Raw genomic sequence first — 17,255 nt, 5'->3', positions numbered from 1 at the left:
AAACCAACATAATCTACTTGGTCATCCCTACAAGGCACACCACTTGCTATCTGAAAATATGTCTTCATTGATTTTTATTTATTTGTTTATTTCTTTCATTTATTTAATTCCTTTCTTATTTAAATAAAAAAAATCTCACGATTAAACAAAGTTGTTTAGTGTTTTTAGCCAGTGATCTTCTTAAACACACAAGCAGCATTTCCATATTTTTATTCTGGCTGTTTGAAGCTGCAACATGTCTATTTACACACACTGTCCATAGCTATCTATCTATCTATCTATCTATCTATCTATCTATCTATCTATCTATCTATCTATCTATGTCTTAATTATTATAAGATAGATAGATAGATAGATAGATAGATAGATAGATAGATAAAAATGACTTATGACAAAAAATGACTTGTTTATTTAAATAAGAAAGTAATTAAACAAATTAAGAAAATAAACAAATAAATAAAAATCAATGAAGACATATTTTGGGATAGCAAGTGGTGTACCTTGTAGGGATGACCAATTAGATTATTTTGGTACTAGTTTTGGGTCACAGGGTCACATGACCTAGAAGCTATTGAAGAAATATTGTTTTTTTTTAATTAAAATAAAAATCAACAAAGACATTTATTGAGATAGAAAGAGGTGTACCTTGTGCAGGTGTCCAATTAGATTATTTTGGTACTAGTTTTGGGTCACAGGACCTAGATCAGACAAGTCCAAAGTCAATTGCGGCCTGTGTTCAAATTTCCACCGGCCCACAGCCTCTGTCATAAAATCAATAATATGCGGCCCGCCAGCACTGTTGACCACAGTATAAAATACACACGTACAAAAAAGCTATTTTATATTTCACCAGAAGATGGCAATAGGCCTGTGGCCACACCCTCGCCGCGTGACCCTTGTGTGATCCTTCCCAGCCCATTTCTATAATGGCGACTGTAACTAAAAAAAGGAAAGTTGACCGCGAGGGCCGCCGCTTCCAGGACAAGTGGAATTGGAGTATTTTTTTCACTGAACTACGAAACAGCTGTGTCTGCCTAATTTGCCAAGAGACTGTGGCTGTTTTCAAGTAATTCAATATCAAGGGGCAAACATGCAAACTACGACAAGCTATAACCAGTATAAACATTATAGAAAAGTATAAACATTCTCGGTTATGAACATTAACAAGAACCGCGTGAGGACGAGACTAAGTGACTCTCACCTACATCTTGCGCATCAAAGCCGCTGTTTTTGAGCCAGACCTCAGTATCACCCTTCACATTAGTGCAGGCAAGTTATTTGTTTAGTCTTCTGAGGTGAATAAATTCTAAAATCTCAGTGAATTGATTTTTTTTATGATGATCAAAACCACTGTTTTGAATATGCACTGAGTTATTTTTTTCAATCCATGTATCATTTTGTTCTTTTGTTTTTCAACTGACAATCAAACCGGGTCTCGTAAACCCGACAAATTAAATGTTAAAATCAGATTTGGTCCAGCAGCCCATTTTTCCATTTCGTATTTTTGATCCGAGTCTAAAATTGAAATAATGAAAATGGCCTTTTTTGTTTCTGAGATCCGATTCAAAATCCAATCACATATTTGATGGGGGCAGCACGGTGGCTTAGTGGTTAGCACTGTTGCCTCACAGCATGAAGGTCCTGGGTCTGAATCCTGGGGTCCTGGAGATGCCATTTTATGACAGTCGACATTAAAACAAATTAAACCGAAACTACATATATGTACTGCTCACATGTTCGCGTTGGAACTAAAAAGTATTAGCGTTTGTATTTTGCGGTAAAATTCTCTGACTGTAGAATTTAGGATAACTGACTTATAGAAAGTCTGCACCAACCAGAGTGTTTCTGAGACTTTAACTTATCTACCATCAGTTCTCTTGCTTTGTCACATAGTTATATTTAGCATCACCTCAATGTAGCTGCAGTTTTGCTGGTGAATGATGACATTATGTTTTATATACACACACACACATTATATATATTGTGTGTATACATTATATATATATACACACAAAGTTTTGGGACACCCCTCCAAATCATTGAATTCAGATGTTGAATATAACTCTTAATGCTTCAGCAAACCAAAACATTTTGGGCAATTTCATGCTCCCAACTTACATTGTGGGAACAGTTTGAAGGGGTTGACCCCTTCCTGTTCTAGCATGACTGTGCACCAGTGTACAACCCAAGGTCCATAAAGGCATGGATGAGCTAGTGTGGTGTGGAGAAACATGACTGGCCTGCACAGAGTCCTGACCTCAACCCAAACACCTTTGAGATGAATTAGAGTGGAGACTGCAAGCCAGGCCTTCTTGTCCAACATCAGCGTCTGACCTCACAAATGCACTTCTAGAGGAATGGTCAAAAATTCTCATAAACACACTCCTAAGCCATATTAAATGAAATTTATAAATATCAAGAAGCATACCCATTCACACTACACCTCTGACTAAAGCACAAGCAGATTTAAACATTTAACAGCACTGTGACGAAAAGCAACATAAAAAAAACAAAGAAAAAACGTCCATGAAAATTGAAAGGCATATTAGTTTTCATACACACTAGAAAAAGGTTGTGAGTAGTTCACAATTTTAGTAGAAAAAATCATTTGGGTTTAAATTGTACAACCTAACTTAGTCAGCTCATTATTCACAGTAGTATAATATTGCTGTAGTGAAGGACTGAGGTGTGGTTACTATCAAGCTAACACTTACTGTTGTATTAATGAGTAGTATGTAAATTTGTTTTCCAGATCTAATTTCCTTGTCACAGATTTTATCAATGAGGTTAGCTTGTTAAATGCTACAAGAATGGTTCTAGTGATATAGTCATCATTGAAAGCTTTTTGAAGTGATTTGTTCATTTAAAAAGGTTTTTTTTTTTTAAATGACCATGGAAAATTCAGAGTTATAAAAATTCAGAAAACCACAGTTTCAAGGTATAAAAATGTGGAGTTTGTTGTTGTCAATAACCTCCATATCTCTTGGTTACATCAACCAAACAGTAACCAGTTTTGATACCTCAAAATGTTTAAGTAGGCCTTGGGTACAGAAAAACTCAAAAGAGTAAACTCAAAAGTAACGTTTCCAACAGGCTTACATGAGAGTCGTAAAATAGTGCAGGTGTTTTAGGAAGGCTATCATTTTGAATTGTCAGGATAAATGAACACAATACTTCAATTTTATGTATTAACAAATAATCATAAAAAAAAACAGTTTAATGCTTGTTTCTACATCTAAAAACAATCTCACATACAGTGAGGGGAAAAAATTATTTGATCCCCTGCTGATTTTGTACATTTGCCCACTGACAAAGAAATGATCAGTCTGTAATTTTAATGGTAGGTTTATTTGAACAGCAAGAGACAAAAAAATCCAGAAAAATACATTTCAAAAAAGTTATATATGCATTTTTTTTGAGTGAAATAAGTATTTGACCCCTTTGCAAAACATGACTTAGTACTTGATGGCAAACCCTTGTTGGCAATCAGATGTCAGACATTTCTCGTAGTTGGCCACCAGGTTTGCACATATCTCACATCTCAAGGAATTTCAGCCCACTCCTCTTTGCAGAGGTTCTCATCCAAGATTTAACAGTACATGGCCCCGTCCATCGTCCCTTTGATGCAGTGCAGTTGTCCTGTCACCTGGGGATGGTTTACTTGGGGTCATAGGCAGCATTCCTCCTCCTCTAAACATGGTGAGTTGAGTTGATGCCAAAGAGCTGGATTTTGGTCTCATTTGACCACAACACTTTCACCCAGTTCTCCTCTGAATCATTCAGATGTTCACTGGCAAACTTCAGATGAGCCTGTACATGTGCTTTCTTTAGCAGGGGGATCTTGCAGGCGCTACTGGATTTCAGTCTTTCACGGCGTAGTGTTACCAATTGTTTTCTTGGTGACTATGGTCCCAGCTGCCTTGAGATCATTGACAAAATCCTCCAGTGTAATTCTGGGCTGATTCTTTGCCGTTCTCATGATCATTGAAACTCCATGAGGTGAGATCTTGCATGGAGCCCCAGACCGAGGAAGATTGACAATCCTTTTGTGTTTCTTCCATTTGGGAATAATTGCACCAACTGTTGTCACCTTCTCACCAAGCTGCTTGGAGATGGTCTTGTAGCTCATTCCAGCCTTGTGTAGGTCTACAGTCTTGTCCCTGACATCCATGGACAGCTCTTTGGTCTTGGCCATGATGGAGAGTTTGGAATCTGATCGATTGCTTCCTTCTGTGGACAGGGTGTCTTTCATACAGGTAACGAGCTGAGATTAAGAGCACTCCCCGAGAGTGCTCCTACTGTAATCTCAGCTCCTTACCTGTATAAGTGACAAATCTCAAATCAAATACTTATTTCACTCATTAAAATGCAAATCAATGTAGAACTTTCCTGAAATGCGTTTTTCTGGATTTTTTTTGTTGTTATTCTGCCTCTCACTGTTCAAATACACCTACCATTAAAATTACAGACTGATCATTTCTTTGTCAGTGGGCAAATAGGGTGTACCAATTTATAGTTAAATGAGTTAAAAGTTAGGAAATATTAGAAAAGAAATACATTTTAACTCAGAGTATTGAAGTGGGAGGGAAATAATAATTTTCCCAAATACTTGCAAATAAAAATGTAAACATGATTGCATGAATGAAAAAGTGAAACTCTAAAGTAGAAATGAATTATAAATGCAGATTTCAGAAGTTAAAAAAAATGAATTAAATGAATCTTGCAGTATTACATGATCTTCTTTCTTCTTGTTCCTGGTCCACAGTATGTTAGTGAATAAATCTCCACAATAAGAATCAGGTACCAGAATGTGTTAAGCTCTGTTTGTCCATGTCACCTGTACTCTGTTTTTGTTCTGTATATCAAAACAGTTCCAACAAAACAGCAAAAAAAAAAAAAAATTGTACAGAATACAGTCCTGGCCAATTCTGTTCTGCTTAAAGGAGTCTGTGACCCGTGAAGTGGGCATTAATCAAAGCAAAAACGCTGCTCTTTTTTGGGGTTTCCAAAAAAGTGTCTTATTTGCCCTTTCATAGAGTTGGCAGCTCAGTAAGAAACAGAAAATCCTTGTGGAGTAACTCATGTATTCTCATGCATCTTGTCTTCCATGTTACAGTCTGGTTGGACAGCTGGTGATTCTGTTTTCTGAATTCCTTTCCTTGAAAAATGTAATAACATTTATTATCTCTAGTATAAACCAGCTTACATTATGCATTCATGATGAAATAATAGAAGCAGCTCTTATAGTGGACTGGTTGATGGGGCATACTGTGAAGTGTGAGGATTTGTTTCCTATACAGGACTCTGTAAGAACAAAAAAACAAGAAATAAGAGATCTACAAAGACAGCTGATTCATCTGACTGATACATTTAACCAGAACAAAACTGATAATGACTTGAAGAGGAGTGTAAAGATGGGGCTACGTCAGCAGAGGCAGGTTATAAAAAAAAACAAAGAGAATCTCAGTCTGGTTTCCATAATTTCACTCTACAGGATAAAATTCACCAGATTTAAATTTCTTTTATTATTCAACTGAAACAAACTGTGATAGAACAAAGACATCACCAGAACCAGTGACCATCCAAAATAAAACTTAACTTGAGACTTGTTGGCTGGCATGTATTATATGAAGAAATTAAAAGGAAATATAAAAGGAAAGAAAATTCAAGTAAAGTCAATTCTGAATAAAGTTTTTCTATTATATGAATCAGGTGCATCAAAACAAAGCTGCATGGAACCAGCGATTTATTTCTGTTTGAAAAACAAGAAAAAAGTGTCTAAGAACAGAGCCAGGATCAAGCTGTAGTTTTGATGAAATGCTGAAGCAGTACTGTACAAAGTTTATTTTAAGATTCAAAACCTTTAAACATTTTTGTGAACTTACGTTTAATGTTCTGCAACCTGCAAAACAAGAAAGTGTATTAGTGCAAAGAATTAATGTAAAACAAACACTAACAATAGTTATGAATATTGTAGTATAGTGATATGTTAGGTATTTGAGCAGATACCATGATTTCCACTTAACATACTGAACTGATAGGTGGTGTTTGAAATAAGAAAAAATACTGAGCACATCTCACCTCTGAATCTTTGTCTGGTGATTCAAACATGAAAATATGAAAAGTGACAGTAAAAGAACTATGTACATGAGAACAGCTGCTATGAGACCATATCTGTTCCTTCTTGGTTTGCTCTGAACATCTTTAATGGGAGTGCTTGAAGAAAAGAAACATGAAAACTTTTACACAAAGAAAAACACTCTGAAAGGTAAAGAATGGACCATGCAAACAAAAATATTACAGCTTATATAAACTAGAAATGACTTACTCAGTCCATTTAGAGCAGTTCACACCTTCAGGAGAGTCAAACCCTGAGGGACAGGGCTCACAAACTGTATCTGAGATCTTTGTGCCTGTAAATAATGAAAACACACCACACTTTTTCAAACAGACCATTCATCTGTGTTTAACCCTTTTTACTGGTACACTGGAAACTGACTTATAGGGCAATTTTAATTTCTAAAAAGAAGCATTATTTATGAAAAACTGCAAAGACCATAAATCAACATTCATATAAGGCATTAACAACCACTGTGTGACATGCAAAGAAATTCAATGTTGAATATGGGCACAAACAAAACAGGAGCAATTTCCACTTTGGCATCTAGTAAGGAAGCAGTGGTTCAAAGTCCTGTGGCTAAAATCTCACTGTGCTGCACATATTTAACCTTATGTTTTATTAAAAAAATAATGTTTTAATTGATTCATCTGATGTTTTAACACTTTGTCCAAATTTGAATGTTATTAGATTTTCAGGGAATTGTATTAAATATAAAATGTGAGTGCTATTGAAAGTAGCTACTGTTCACTTATTCAATCTATGATCTGTACTTGTGATGACCTTTAGGTTATTTAAATTGCAATGGCCAAACACTCTTATTTCGGATACATTTTTCAAGTTCCCATTACTTGACCAAACACTGCTCTATGAACATGTAATTTTTTACTAGGGACGTAAGTGTCTGACTCAGAGTGGCACCTTTTTCAATGTGACAGTGATCAGAGAAAGGACTGATGCTTTAGTACCCACCTGGATTTTTTATCTGTTCCCCTGGTTTGCATTTACTATGTTTAATTGCATATAAACAATCTCTTTTGTCATCTGAATATTGCATGCAATAATATCCATCCAACACCCCACACACTGTATCATTTACTGGTGTACAGTCTTGTGAAATATGAAGGCCTAGATGGAGAACATGAGATAAGAAAATAGTCAGATTTAAATGACTGAAAAAAGAATTAAATACAAACAGGAAGAATGATATTTACCATTTTCACAGGTTTTACACTGAAAACAGCTGAAGTTCCCATTAGTTTTATTCATAAATGTTCCTTTTGAACAAGAGGTACATATTGTACTGGAATCACTTCTGCAGTCTTCCCGAACCACAAACCCTGCAGAACAGAGACAATATGAACTGATGAGAAACTGATTAAAAGACAGTTATGTGACAGAATTCACCACAAAAGTCATCATAAAATCATCTATATAAGACTGTCTTTAAAGAGCTGTGAGCAGGAGAAGAAAATTCAGATGAAACTGAATATTTAACCAAATTATGTTTTCATTAAAGACATTTAAATAGAAAAAATGCTGATTGATTGGATAACCTTCAAATAATTAATAAACTACTATACTACTAAATAAAATACCTGTTAATAACTTCATAGCTCTTATTTAACTGTACTGTCTTTTACTCAGTAGCATGATTCTAATACAAAAGTATCACTATGTCATACCTATAGCACACATAGGACAGCATTCTCCAGCTGCTGATGAATATTCACTTTGTCCACATTTACTTCCAAATGTGAGGGCAGCACAGATACCTGATTGGAGACAATGTTTTGTTAATGTATGTATATACTTTACAAGCTAGTGAAAGTTAGAATAATGTTTTAAGTCCAGACACAAACTTTAGCTACATATACACAATACTTAAACTGTTGAATACATATGTTTTGAGAACCTCTTTAACCTTGTTATAGAGTATACACAATTTTTTTTTCTAAATGCAACAAATATACTCTGAAATTCTTATGTAATGTGGTTTCACCACTGTATCTTCCAGAATTCGCTGTAAGCTGACGTAAAACGCAAGTTACATGTTGAGAAACCACAGAAAGAGTAAAAAAAATTTGTCTAGTTTACCTCTGTAGGTTATTTTATACATATATGTGTATAGATCAGATCATGAGCCAATCAGGACATTTACACTAGTCAACATCACGTGGCTTCTGTGTCTGGATATCTGAATGGATTTCTCTTTCCTGAGCAATATTTAAATACGTCTGCAGCGCTAAAATTGCTGAATTGGTGGGTTTTCTTTTAAAAACATTTTCAGTCGCAGTAGATTTTAAAATCTCGTAAAATGAGAAGGATAAGGTGGTTTCAAATATTACTATGATAGATTGCAGGCATAATGGAAACAGTAAAAAGAAACCTATTGGAGTGAAATTGTTGCCAGCTGTGGTGAGAAATTTATGCATACTTTACAGAGAATGAATGGTTCTGCAATGTGCAAAGTCTTCCTGATCATCTATATAAGTAACTGTCTAGGTGACACAAACCCGAAGGCCGGGCTTCAGGCTATCATTGTGGTACAGATGCTTTAAATAGCACACATAGCACAAAAATCAAATCATTTACATCTTCAGGACCATCCTAATGAGCCTCCTACGCACGGTAATAACAGCCTGAACACAAGTTTCTATATTTCTATATGCGTTTCGGCACTACTGACATATGATAGGATATTAATGACATATTAACATTTTAGGCTGTAATGACATACAAACTGCGTGATAAGGAGAAAGACAGATTGGGGTGTGGATTATGTAGCATTATGTAACACTTGGGATCTTACTGTCCATAATTAAGCCTTATATAAACAATAGGCGCCATTTTGTGATAGTCGATACTGAAAAACTTGAAACTGAAACTATACTCATATATGTACTATAAACTTTTCTCGTTATAACTAAACAGGTCTCGCGTTTATCTTTGGCGTTAAAGTAAACATTAGTATAATTTATTCGTTCGTATAATTATAAAGTAGTGAATTTACAATAAGTGTTGTGAACAAAGTACAGATATAACGCGGACCGTAAGCAGGTCACACCCTGCCTACCTAATATGTATAAACATGTCAGAAAGGCGGATATCATTATTCTGTCGAACCACACAGTTGGAGCAGGTCAGTGAACCGTGTGGTCACAGACTGGACGCCGTCGTGTCTTCTAGCTGGACTTTTCATTCAACTTCACGATGTACTTTTCATTCCCCGTTCACGATGCAGTCCTCCATTTTCTGCTTTAGTCGCGATGAATGTTTCTTAAAAGAGAGATGCCTTTCTCTGTCTGGGTCTCGATCGTCGGAATACTTTTTTCTGTAACCAGTTTAACCACAGTAACTATTGGGTTGCATAGTTAAAATATAATTAATAACAACGTAGAATTATTTGTTATCCATTAAAAAAAAGAGTGCTTTCTGGAAGCACTTCTATTCCGGAAGGAGCGGGGCGAAGTCCGGAAATTACATCAAGCAGAATAACTAAAACACGGCAGTTTTAAAGGTATATGAATTAATTTGTGACTGTAGAATTTAAGAGAAGTCTTTCAGGTAGTGTGACCATTTAGGACTTACAGTTAGTCTGTTCATCATCCACAGTCTTTTTTTTTTTTTTAATCTACCATCAGTTTTCCTGCTTTGTCGTATTAAGATACATTTGGCTTTAGCTGGTGAATGATTCATTTTGTAAGTAGCTCTTAGTGAAACTAGAGCAGGAATCATGATGGCAAAAAGATAACTGCAGGAAATGTTTCCAAGGATATAAAAGAATACAGGGACAGGTATATAAGATGACTGAAGATGATTACATGAGAAATGCTGTAAGGTTATTTTTGTCCTCTTCCTAGGACACTCATCATCCACTTTATTAGGAACATCTGCACAAGTGAACATTTAGGCTGTTATCTAATCATTAAAAATAAAAAAGTGTGGTTTCTGTTATTTTAACTGTGCCATGACTGTGGGTGCTTCTACTTAAATACTACTATTGTAAGCCTTGTACGGAATATAATAATAATAATAATAATAATAATAATAATAACTGTGTTTTTGTCTGGAAGTGCACATGTAGCTATGAAGAGGCAGAGAAACGCTGCCTTGTAGACTATTTTGTATTCCTGTTTAGAGAAAAAAACATGAACTCAGAATAAGGTTGGAAAATATGTCATAATTTAGCTAACAACACTCCACATATTTTGGCACTAGCTAGCTAATTCGCTATTCTAATTATCATCAACAACAAAAAAAGTTGCTCGCACCATCTTCTGTCGACAGATGGTCTAGATTTATTCAGAATTTTAGACGTTAAGGGACTCTCTCCTCTTTGCTTCCTTTCTGTTTGCTTAGATTCCACCATGTTCCGTCATAAATGAACATCTTTAATGTATATGCTTCGGATATATTGATATATTGATAGATGGATAAATGGGTATGATAGACAAGCAAAGGACAAATTATGTAACAAGACTGTAGACATCATAAGTTGTTATTTTAATGGAATTTATAAATATTAAGAAACATATCCATTCACACTACACTCATGCCTTCAGTCCAATCAGATTCAAACATTTAACAGCACTATGATGTAGAGTAACATATAAAAAAAACAAAGAAAAATGTACACAGGAATTGAACATATTAGTTTTTATACACACTATAAAAGTTGTAAGTAGTTTACAAACAACTTTAAAAGGAAAAAGCATTTGGGTTCAAGTTGTCCAACCCGACTTACAGTCAAATGACCATTCATAATAGTACACTGTAGTCAAGGACTGAAGTGAGGTAACTACCAGGTTAATGCTTATTGCTGTGTTAATGAGTAGTATATAAATTTGTATTTAGCTGAATAAGGACATGCTGTTTTCCAGATCTAATTGACATGGCATAGATTTAATCAATAATATTAGCTTGTTAAATGCTACAAGAATGCTTTCTGCCACAAATGAAGTGACATAGTAATCATAGAAAGTTAAAATCATTAAAAATGACCATGGAAAATTCCAAGGTATAAAAAATCAGAAATTCAGAGTTTCAAGGTATAAAAATGTGAAGTTTGTCATTGTCAATAACTTCCATATTTCAACCAAATAGAAACCAGTTTTGATACCTCAAAAAGTTTAAGTAGGCTTTGGGTACAGAATAAATTCAAAAGAATCAAGTAACATTCCCAACAGGATGACATAAATGTAGTAAAATAGTGCAGGTGTTTTAGGATGGTTATTGTTTTAAATTCTCAGGATTAATCTTCTTCTTCTTCTTTCGGCGTTTCCCTTCAGGGGTCGCCACAGCAAATCATCTCTCTCCACCTATCCCTATCTTCTGCATCCTCAACCTCATTTATTACATCCATATACCTCCTCTTTGGCCTTCCTCTTTTCCTCCTGCCTGGCAGCTCCATGTCCAACACTCTCCTACCAATATACTCACTCTCCCTCCTCTGGGCATGTCCAAACCATCTTAACCTGGCCTCTCTGACTTTGTCCCCCAAACATCCAACATGAGCTGTCCCTCTGATGTACTCGTTCCTAATCCTGTCCAACCGTGTCACTCCCAAAGAGAACCTCAACATCTTCAGCTCTGCTACCTCCAGCTCTGACTCCTGCCTCTGTCTCAGTGATACTGTCTCTAAACCATACAGCATGGCTGGTCTCACCACTGTCTTGTACACCTTCCCCTTGATTCTTGCTGAAATTTTTCTATCACACAGAACTCCCGACACCTTTCTCCACCCATTCCAACCAGCCTGCACTCAATTCTTTACCTCTTTCCCACATTCTCCATTACTCTGGACTGTTGACCCCAAGTACTTAAACTCCTGTACCTTCTTCACCTCTTCACCCTGTAATCTTACTGTTCCACTTCCCTCCCTGTCATTCACATACATGTACTCAGTCTTACTACGACTGACTTTCATTCCTCTTCTTTCCAGTGTAAACCTCCACCTCTCCAGGTTTTCCTCCACCTGCTCCCTGCTCTCACTACAGATCACAATGTCATCTGCAAACATCATTGTCCAAGGAGACTCCTGTCTGACCTCCTCTGACAACTGATCCATCACCATAGCAAACAGGAAGGGGCTCAGAGCCGATCCCTGATGCAGTCCCACCTCCACTTTGAACTCCTCTGTCTGCCCTACAGCACACCTCACCACTGTCCTGCTCCTCTCATACATGTCCTGCACCACTCTGACATATTTCTCTGCTTCTCCTGACTTCCTCATACAGTACCACAGTTCTTCTCTTGGCACCCTGTCATATGCTTTCTCCAAGTCTACAAACACACAGTGCAACTCTCTCTGACCATCCGTATACTTCTCCATCAAGATTCTCAGAGCAAAAATTGCATCTGTTGTGCTCTTTCTGGGCATGAAGCCATACTGCTGCTCACAGATTTCCACTACCTTCTTTAACCTAGCTTCCACTACTCTTTCCCATAGCTTCATTGTATGGCTCATCAACTTTATCCCCCTATAGTTGCTGCAACTCTGCATGTCCCCCTTATTCTTAAAGTTCGGCGCTAATACACTTCTTCTCCATTCCTCAGGCATCTTCTCACTCTCTAAAACCCTGTTAAACAAACTAAAATTAAAAATTAAAGTTAAAAATTCCACTGCCGCCTCTCCTAGACACTTCCAGACCTCCACCGGGATGTCGTCAGGACCAACTGCATTTCCACTTTTCATCCTCTTCAAAGCCTTCCTGACTTCATCCTTTCTAATCTTATCTACTTTCTGTTCCACAGAGTTCACCCCTTCTACTCTTTGTTCCCTCTCATTTTCCTCATTCATCAGCTCTTCAATGTACTCCTACCATCTCCTCCGTACACTCTCCTCACTTGTGAGCACCTTTCCATCTCTATCCATAATAACTCTAACTTGCTGCACATCCTTCCCATCTCGATCCCTCTGCCTAGCTAACCTGTACAAGTCCTTCTCTCCTTCTCTAGTGTCTAACCTAGTGTACAACTCATCATATGCCTTCTGCTTGGCCTTAGACACCTCCATCTTCACTCTGCGCTGTAACTCCTTGTATTCCTGTCTATTCTCTTCAGTCCTGTCCATGTCCCACTTCTTCTTGGCTAACCTCTTCCTCTGAATACTATCCTGAACTTCCTCATTCCACCACCAAGTCTCCTTATCTTCTTTCCTCCTTCCAGATGACACACCCAGCACCTTTCTTCCTGTCTCCCTGATCACTTCCGCTGTAGTTTCCCAGTCATCTGGCAGCACTACCTGACCACCCAGAGCCTGCCTCAACTTCTGTCTAAATTCCTCACAACATTCCTCCTTTTTCAGCTTCCACCACTTGGTTTTCTTCTCCATCTCTATCTTTGACCTCTGCTTACAGACCATCAAATTTATCCTACCCACCACCATCCTATGCTGTCTGGCTACACTCTCTCCCACTACTAATTTACAGTCACTAATCTCTTTCAGATTGCCTCTTCTACATAGGATGTAGTCTACCTGTGTGCTCCTACCTCCACTCTTGTAAGTCACTCTATGCTCCTCCCTCTTCTGAAAATAAGTGTTAACCACAGCCATGTCCATCCTCTTAGCAAAGTGAACACAGTAATTCAATTTTAAGTAAACGTGTGTTTACATATAGAAAAAAAGTGCTACAAATCAGTTTAATGCTTGTTTCAATCACATACAAAATTAGCATTATAAGAAATTTGATGAATGAAAAATGAATTCTAAAATCAGATGTAACAAATTTCAGAAGTCAAAAATAATGAATGAAATGTATAACATGATAAATGAATCTGAATGAATGTATAACATGATCTTCTTTCTTCTTGTTCCTGGTCCAGAGTATATTAGTGAACATACTTCAATAATAAGAATCAGGGGGAGCTATTGAAACACTTCCAACATAAAGTACTAAATAGGATAATTCTGACAAAACAAACCCTTAAACTCTCTGAACATTTCATACAGCATCATTAAATCCATTATTAAAAATTGTAAAGAAAAATTAAAGTAATGTCCTGGGCAATTCTTCTCTATCTAGAGGAGTCAGTGACCTGTAAAGTGGGCACTAATCAAAGCAAAAACACTGCTCTTTTTTTGGGTTTCCAAAAACACTGTCTTATTTGCCCTTTCGTAGAGCTGGTGGTTTAGATTTTCTGGTGGAAACAGAAAATCATTGTGGAGTAACTTATGTTTTCTCATGCACCATGTGTTCCATGTTACAATCTGGTTAGACAGCTGGTAATTCTGTTTTCTGAATTTCTTTCCTTGACGAAAGTACTAATAACATTTATGATCTGTAGTATAAATATATATCAGCTTACAGTATGCATTCATGATGAAATAATAAAGACAGTTCTTACACAGGGAATATGAACTGATAAAAAACATATGAGAAGTCAAATATGTGAAAAAGTCATCATAAAATCATCTACATAAGATCTACTTTAAAGAGCTGTGAGCATGAGAAAAATATCAACAAAAGCAAGATTTTGCTTTACATCAATGTACAATGGGGGGAAATGCCAGATAAATCACTGAAGAGAAACATTGTTAGATTTCAGATGAAACTAATTATTTAACCATATTATGTTTTCATTGAATTGAGTTGAATTATTGTCTCTAAATTGACCCTAGTTGTGAATGAGGTGCCCTAAAGTAAAGGTAACTGGCATCCTATCCAGGGTATATCCCTGCCTTAAACCCAGTGTTCACTTGATTGACTCTGGATCCACCATAACCCTGGCCAGGATCAGGAATTTATGAATGAATTTTGAACTTGTTAATAACTTTATAGCTCTTATTTCACTGTACTTCATTTTACTTAAAAGCATGATTCTATTACAAAAGTATCACCATGTCATACCTTCTGCACACAAAAGATAACATTTTCCAGCTGCTGATAGATATTCACTTTGCCTACATTTAGATCCATTTGCCCCCAAGTTGTGAATAAGGTGCCCTAATGGGAGGTAACTTACATCCTATCCAGGGTATATAACCTGCAATATACCCAATGTTCCCCCGATTTATCACTGGATCCACCATAACCCCAGCCAGGATAAAGCATTTACTGAAGATGGATTAATTTTATCTGTTAATAACTTTGCACCTCTTACTTAGCTGTACTTTCTTTTATTTAATAGCATGAATTTATTACAAAAGTAGCACCATGCCATACCTATGGCACACATAGGACAGCATTCTCCAGATGCTGATGATGGATATTCATTTGCCTGCATTTACTTCCAAATGTGAGGGCAGCACAGATACCTGTTCGGAGACAATTTTTTAAGGTATGTATATACTTACAAGTTAGCAAAGGTTAGAATAATTATTGTCAAGACACAAACATTAGTTACATATACACATATGGATCAAAACTGATTTACTTTTCACAAGATTAAATTATTAAATACATAGGTTTTGGATTATATTATTTATATACAAAAATCACATATTTTAAAACTAAAAATGTAGGCAATAACAAAATCTTTAACTTATTTTGTGTAGTTTTAGACAAATGTAATTTCACCAGAACTAGGAGTACAGCTTAGTAATTAGGTAATTGGCAAATCATCACTGCTAATCATTGAAGAAAATTACTATTTCAAAAGATGTGCAGTGCACAGGTTCAGTCCTGTCAGTGATCTCTCCATAAAGGCTTTTTCTCTCACCTCTAGTAAACATACCAGAAGGTGAAGTGGCTACTCTAGGGACCCACCAAGACAAGAATAAAGAGGCTACTGGAGATGGATGGGTTAATTCAAGGGTGACCAAACTTAACTCCAAGGTTCAGTGCAGGATTTGGTTCCAATCTAGCAGGAGCCACACCCGATTCCTGATCCTGTTTAAAGAGCTGATTTTGCTTTTCATAGATTTCTGTTTAGTAGGAATGAAAACCTGCACCCACACTGGCAATTTGTGGCTATGGCTGGATATCCCTAACGTAGATAATAGTGAAATAATCTTCATGATCATCTATTTAAAGAACTGTCTAAGTGAAATAAACAATCCCACAGTGTATTAGTAAACTCCTGACTCTGTCAAAGACGCCACACCAGTGATGTCCTGAATCAGAATATATCCAATGGACATGCTTCAGGATGTTGCTGTGATACAGTGTAGTGCACTGAGACAGGACAGAGAACACACAGCCAGGGAGCAAGTTGACACCAAAGATTTAATTACCAAGTTAAACTTAAGGTAGGGAAGAAAAGAACTCAGGCGAGCATAAAGAGAGAACAGAAAATAGCAAGAAAAGAGTCAACTAAGCCTGGATTTCCTTGAAGGAGTGTGGAATAGGCGACGAAATCCTCTCTGGGGGCCATTCCGAGGCCAAAAAAGGGTCGTGGCAGCAGCAGGCCGGCGGAGCCTGGCTTTCCGCTGAGGTCTTCTGCCGGAGGGTGAAGAGCTTAGCGACACTTTGATTGGCCCAGCGCGTTTTGGCACGCTTTCTCCACGCTTTCTCTGTTTCTCAGCAGAAAGATGCCTTATTGTCTCTCAGGGATCTCAGTTACCATAGGTTTATACATTTACTACTAGAAACAATGTAGATTCTTTGAGAGCCACAATATGACTGCGTTCCGGAAGCGCTTCTCTTCCTGAAGGGGTGGGGCAAAGGCCCACGTTTCCCCCAAAAGTGCATCATGCAGTATACTGTGACTGTGCTGAATTTCAGATAACTGACTTATAGTTAGTCTGCACATCAACCAGTGTTTTTGAGACTTAGACTATCTACCATCAGTTTTCTTGCTTTGTCACATTATAATATTTAGCATATATATATATATATTGGCAAAAGTTTTGGGACACCCCTCCAAATCATTGAATACAGGTGTTGTTTTTCAGGAGTTGGGCTTGGCCCCTTAGTTCCAGTGAAAAGAACTTTAATGCTTCAGCATACAGTACCAAGCCATTTTGGATAATTTCATGCTCCCAACTTACGTAGTGGGAACAGTTTTGAAATGACCCCTTCCTGTTCTAGCATGACTGCACACCAGTGTACAAACCAAGGTCCATAAAGGCATGGATGAGCAAGTTCGGTGTGGAGAGACATAACTGGCCTGACCTCAACCCAAACACCTTTGGGATGAATTAGAGCGGAGACTCAGGCCCTCTTGTCCAACATCAGTGTCTGACCTTACAAAT

The 17,255-nt window shown here is 37.0% G+C and overlaps 2 protein-coding genes across 3 annotated transcripts in view; both read right to left on the bottom strand.

Annotated features, from left to right (window-relative positions):
* Nucleotides 1-2,410: 2,410 nt before the first annotated feature.
* Nucleotides 2,411-9,599, bottom strand: LOC131353016 (tumor necrosis factor receptor superfamily member 14-like). Of its 2 annotated transcripts, XM_058389679.1 has the most exons (9): nt 9,195-9,599; nt 7,804-7,893; nt 7,333-7,458; nt 7,091-7,246; nt 6,329-6,413; nt 6,082-6,216; nt 5,886-5,902; nt 5,246-5,304; nt 2,413-5,158 (listed from the first exon to the last, which is right to left on the bottom strand). In XM_058389679.1, the coding sequence occupies exons 1-9, from the start codon at nt 9,229-9,231 to the stop codon at nt 5,111-5,113; spliced, it is 753 nt and encodes a 250-aa protein (XP_058245662.1). In that variant the 5' UTR covers nt 9,232-9,599; the 3' UTR covers nt 2,413-5,110. The 2 variants fall into 2 exon arrangements, with proteins under 2 accessions (XP_058245663.1, XP_058245662.1); XM_058389680.1 differs by having other exon boundaries at nt 2,411-5,752.
* A 5,740-nt stretch (nt 9,600-15,339) lies between these two features.
* The window catches only part of LOC131353012 (tumor necrosis factor receptor superfamily member 14-like), a 66,166-nt gene continuing 64,250 nt past the window's right edge, over nt 15,340-17,255 (bottom strand). Inside the window, exon 11 of the mRNA XM_058389668.1 lies at nt 15,340-15,377. Coding sequence (XP_058245651.1) covers nt 15,347-15,377 — 31 coding nt within the window. The 3' untranslated portion in view covers nt 15,340-15,346. The remainder of the gene's footprint in view (nt 15,378-17,255) is intronic.

This window comes from Hemibagrus wyckioides, linkage group LG05 (genome assembly GCF_019097595.1).
Source record: "Hemibagrus wyckioides isolate EC202008001 linkage group LG05, SWU_Hwy_1.0, whole genome shotgun sequence".
Taxonomy (NCBI): Eukaryota; Metazoa; Chordata; class Actinopteri; order Siluriformes; family Bagridae; genus Hemibagrus; species Hemibagrus wyckioides.
The sequence above is the reverse complement of the archived record's forward strand: the minus strand, read 5'-3'. Positions and strand labels throughout refer to the sequence as shown.

Excerpts from the sequence above, each read along its gene's own strand:
- LOC131353016 (XM_058389679.1), bottom strand. The coding sequence starts at position 9,231 with ATGATATCCGCCTTTCTGACATGTTTATACATATTAG. Across the intron at positions 7,894-9,194 it reads GACATGTTTATACATATTAG|GTATCTGTGCTGCCCTCACA; the intron begins GTAGGCAGGGTG and ends GTCTCCAATCAG. Across the intron at positions 6,217-6,328 it reads AACTGCTCTAAATGGACTGA|CACTCCCATTAAAGATGTTC; the intron begins GTAAGTCATTTC and ends CTTTTCTTCAAG.